The sequence below is a fragment of the Populus alba genome, chromosome 16 (assembly GCF_005239225.2).
Source record: "Populus alba chromosome 16, ASM523922v2, whole genome shotgun sequence".
In the NCBI taxonomy this organism is placed as follows: Eukaryota; Viridiplantae; Streptophyta; class Magnoliopsida; order Malpighiales; family Salicaceae; genus Populus; species Populus alba.
This window is the reverse complement of record NC_133299.1, coordinates 1,014,190-1,018,341: the sequence shown is the minus strand read 5'-3', so window position 1 is coordinate 1,018,341 and position 4,152 is coordinate 1,014,190. Positions and strand designations below refer to the sequence as shown.

General features: G+C 30.0%; 1 protein-coding gene across 1 annotated transcript; it reads left to right on the top strand.

Annotated features, from left to right (window-relative positions):
- Positions 1-72: 72 nt before the first annotated feature.
- LOC118030918 (probable leucine-rich repeat receptor-like serine/threonine-protein kinase At3g14840) lies at positions 73-3,833 on the top strand. Its single transcript, XM_035035191.2, has 5 exons — positions 73-375; positions 869-1,010; positions 1,116-1,190; positions 1,278-1,349; positions 3,560-3,833. The coding sequence occupies exons 1-5, from the start codon at positions 246-248 to the stop codon at positions 3,636-3,638; spliced, it is 498 nt and encodes a 165-aa protein (XP_034891082.2). The 5' UTR covers positions 73-245; the 3' UTR covers positions 3,639-3,833.
- Positions 3,834-4,152: the final 319 nt, after the last annotated feature.

The following is a 4,152-nucleotide window of genomic DNA, read 5'->3' as shown; positions in this document are numbered from 1 at the left end:
CAAAACAACCAAAATTATTTCCGGCAACCACTAGAATTAATTATGTATCAATCTTGGTTCCAAAAATCAATGTAAAAAGAATGTATTGCAAGTTACTTTTCTCGGGTATTTTGATATTTGGACAGGGACAATTTGGTAATGTGAGGTAATTGATTCAGAGTTAATAACTGTTTGAACGGTAAAACAATATCTTTATAAAGAATGTATGTCGTCTCAAGGGAAGCGCATTGCAAGCTAAAGTAGTAATGGCTAAGCTCTTTCCTAAGCTTGTTTCCTCTCTTGCCCTTCTTCTTCTTCTTTGTCAATTTGGCTATGTAGCCTGTCAACCACCGGTAAATAGTCCAAGCAGAAACGCCACGTTGCCTGCAGATGAAGGTACACACGCACGATATACTTTTCCATCTACATATATATCTTTTTCCTCCTATATACAAAAGAAGGAAGAAAATTTGTTTATCTGTTAAATATGAGCTTTTCCTTCAATATCTTCTCTTTCAGATGACCCAATTAATAATAAGTTATGAACAAAGAGGGCTTTTTTTGTGTAGATTCCATGCATGTCGCATTGCAAACTATAGTAATGGCTAAGCTTTATCTTAAGCTCTTTCCTAAGCTTGTTTCCTCTCTTGCCGTTCTTCTTCTTTGTCAATTTGGCTATGTAGTCTGTAAAGCAACAAATTTATATGACATGCCTTAATTGCCTGAAGATGAAGGTACACACGATTTCATGCTTGTTGTTGACAGTTCAATTTGCATTAGTTCAATTTACATCATTAATGAGATTTTTAATAACAACCTAATTAATGCATACTACCTGTTTGAATTTTGCTAAAAAAAATGATGTTTCATTGTTGAAAACGTTTGGCAGAAAAGGCTTTGGAAGACTTGCTGATAAAGTTAGAGTGGGGTTTTCATCCAAATATCTCACGCTCGGCTTGTTCCTCTAATTTTGAATACATCAAATGCGATTGCACTGACGAGAACAGCACAGTTTGTCACGTCACCGGCCTGTAAGTTCCTCATCAACTTCATCCAATTTTCTTTCATTTTTGTAAGGCAATACATCCTCTTTAAAACTCACTGGTTTCTATGTTGACGCCATTTTTGGGTGGTAGAACGCTCCCAGACCAGGACTTAACTGGAGAAATAAATGCTGAAGCCTTGGCTCGTCTCGTTCACCTAAATGCAATGTGAGTATCATATGACATATGATGATAATAATTCGAAGTAGTTATGCTGACTTCAATTCATTGATAATTATCCTATTACCATAACAGTGATTTGTCCAAGAATCAACTTCATGGTAGCATCCCTCCCATCTTGGGGAACTTGAGTTTACTCAACCGTCTGTAAGTGATCCAGTACCATGATCATATACTGTCACTACAGCAGTTTGGACAACAAAAGTGCCTATAGAAGAATATAGTTTCTGCCACTATATTCATTTATTTAAAAGTGTTTATTAGATCAACAAAAATTATTAAAGAAAAGGATGCATAGTAGTTGAACCACATATCATTTAAGCTAAACCCTACAAATTAGAATTTTTAATTTAGAATTTGAAAAACTTCAATTTAACCCTTATTTTTTCACTTAAACCCCTAATTTGATCAAATTAACTTTTTAAATATTGAAATTTAACTCTTAGACTTTAAATTATAATTAGAGCCTAAATAAATGCTTAATAGTGTTAAGTGTCTCTTAAACTAGTTTTATTGCAGGAAGACATATTTAAGTTTAGAAGTACATGACATATGAGGAAGCTATTGTCTAGCTAGAAGTCTAGGCCCTGGCGAGATGTTTTAAAAAAGGTGTTATTTTCGTGAATAAAAGAATCGATATAAAAGTTCGGGTAGATAATTTAATGGTTAGAGAATTCTATAATGAAAGGAGTATTAATATGACCTAATCTCCACTTTGATGAATGTTTATAATTAAAAATTATAAATTAATATTTATAATTAAAAAATAATATTAATATCATAAAATATTTACTTTTATAATTAAAAGATAACATTGATTGAAATAGTTAAGAAAAACACTATTTATTTTTAACAGGTATGTGTGGGATTGCATGGATACGGCCCAAATTTATTTATTGGATCCAAAAAAATATATAATAAAACAATAAATAATTATTAACACACATTCAAACTAGATGAGAAAATTCAAATGATAAATTAATATTTATAATTAAAAAATAATATTAATGTCTTAAAATATTTATATTTACAATTAAAAATAATATTGTCACTATGGGCGATCAACTCCTATGCTTAGATTATGTTTGACTAGACAACTGTTTGACTAAATAATCGGAATAGTATATTGGAAGGGTATTGTCAAGGACACATAGAATCCAAATTATAACATTTTGTTTATAGAAATTAAATAGGCATTGTGCATTAATCAATACTCGCCTATTGTTAATGCAACATCCCAGGAAAACCACACAATTAAAGTCTTTTATTAATTGGGTTGATTTTGTATAAACGACAAAAAACTTCAAGACATGATTAAAAATAAATCCTGTTCTTGGAGAAATGATGCCATCAAAATTAAACTGTAGAAACATGACAAATTAAGTCTTTTATTAATTGATTTTATTACGTGATAGACAAAAAGAATAAGACCCGACAAAAAATCTTTTTATCCTGAATTGATTTTTGAAAAACAAAAAACAATTTATACATAACATAACAAAACGACGAACATAAAAATTGCACATCACAAAAGACATAGTCGTGTGTTAACTAATTTTGTTATTCCAGAGGCAATATTCAAAGGAGAAGACCCGATAATGAATCTTTTTTATCCTGGGTCAATTTACATATAAATAAACAATTAAACTGGTCAGCGTGTAGATGAATTCTAACCATACTCCCAAAAATACCAGCAAAGAAATCAAAGCATTGTTCGGATCAAGCCCGCAAAGGCAATCTCGAAATTATGATCCATCACAACCTATCAATGGCTGCATCAGATGCAATCCAAGGTCGGATAGAATACAACAGATGTTGATCATTAATTATTAAAATAAAGTCTTTATTTAAAATAATTAATTTCAATAGTTAATTCAAAAGGCATATATATATATATATAATTATCCCAAATAATTTTATAACTTTTAATAATTAATAGTAATATATGTAGATATGTTAAATTAAATACGAGTATAATTTTTTTTATATTGTTTCATTAAAGAGGAAAAATATATTACAAGTATAATTTAGATGTGTGTTTGAAAAGGTAAAAAAAATAATAAAAAATAAGTGCCCTCCCAAAAATACTAGCAAAGAAATTTGCATTGATTCGATGTTTGTAATCTTTCGTTATATTTCCATTAATGTACGGTGAATGTCTTCCCACTTCCCATATGCATAGCGATCTCTCCGAAAACTTTTTTAATGGCTGTCTGCATAATTATGTGCAAAAGAGCAGCTTAGCTTTTGGATCATATACAATAACTAATTTCAGTTCTTAGTGCGTGTTCATAAAAGTTAAATTATTGGTTCTTATTTGAGTAATAATAAACTTATATGGTAACACATATGCATAGGGATCTCTCCACAAACTTCCTCAGTGGCTCCATACCTCCATCCTTGGGGAATTTGACGTCGTCCCTCCAATATCTGTAAGTATCATGCAATCACTGTCTCTTCAGTATCATATAGTTAATGTAAGTATCATCTTCAGTGTCAAATAAATTCCTTTTTCATTGTTGATGCAAGTTTTGTGCTCTTATTCTTGTATGTGTTTATATGTATTTTATTAATATTGATTTTTTTTCCAGAAACATTCCATGTCCAATTTTTAAAGATCCTCACTTTTTTCCTAATTAAGGATTTAGATTTCATGCTTCAAAACTAAATTATTATTTATAATATAGTTAAAAGCAAACCATCCATCATAATTGTTTTTTTTTTAAAAAAAAAAATGGCACTAACCAAAACGTTTGACTTGGGTATCGAAGAACATCCATTTTTATATGAATTATAGGAGAACATCTTGGATATTTGGGTTTGATTTTATACCATTGCTGTTCTCTTAAAAAATAATATATAATGGTAAGAAAAGAGCATACAATTTGTAACTTCTGTTATTCTATGAAATTATAGTCTCAGCATGCATTTTCAGAGTATATATATACAA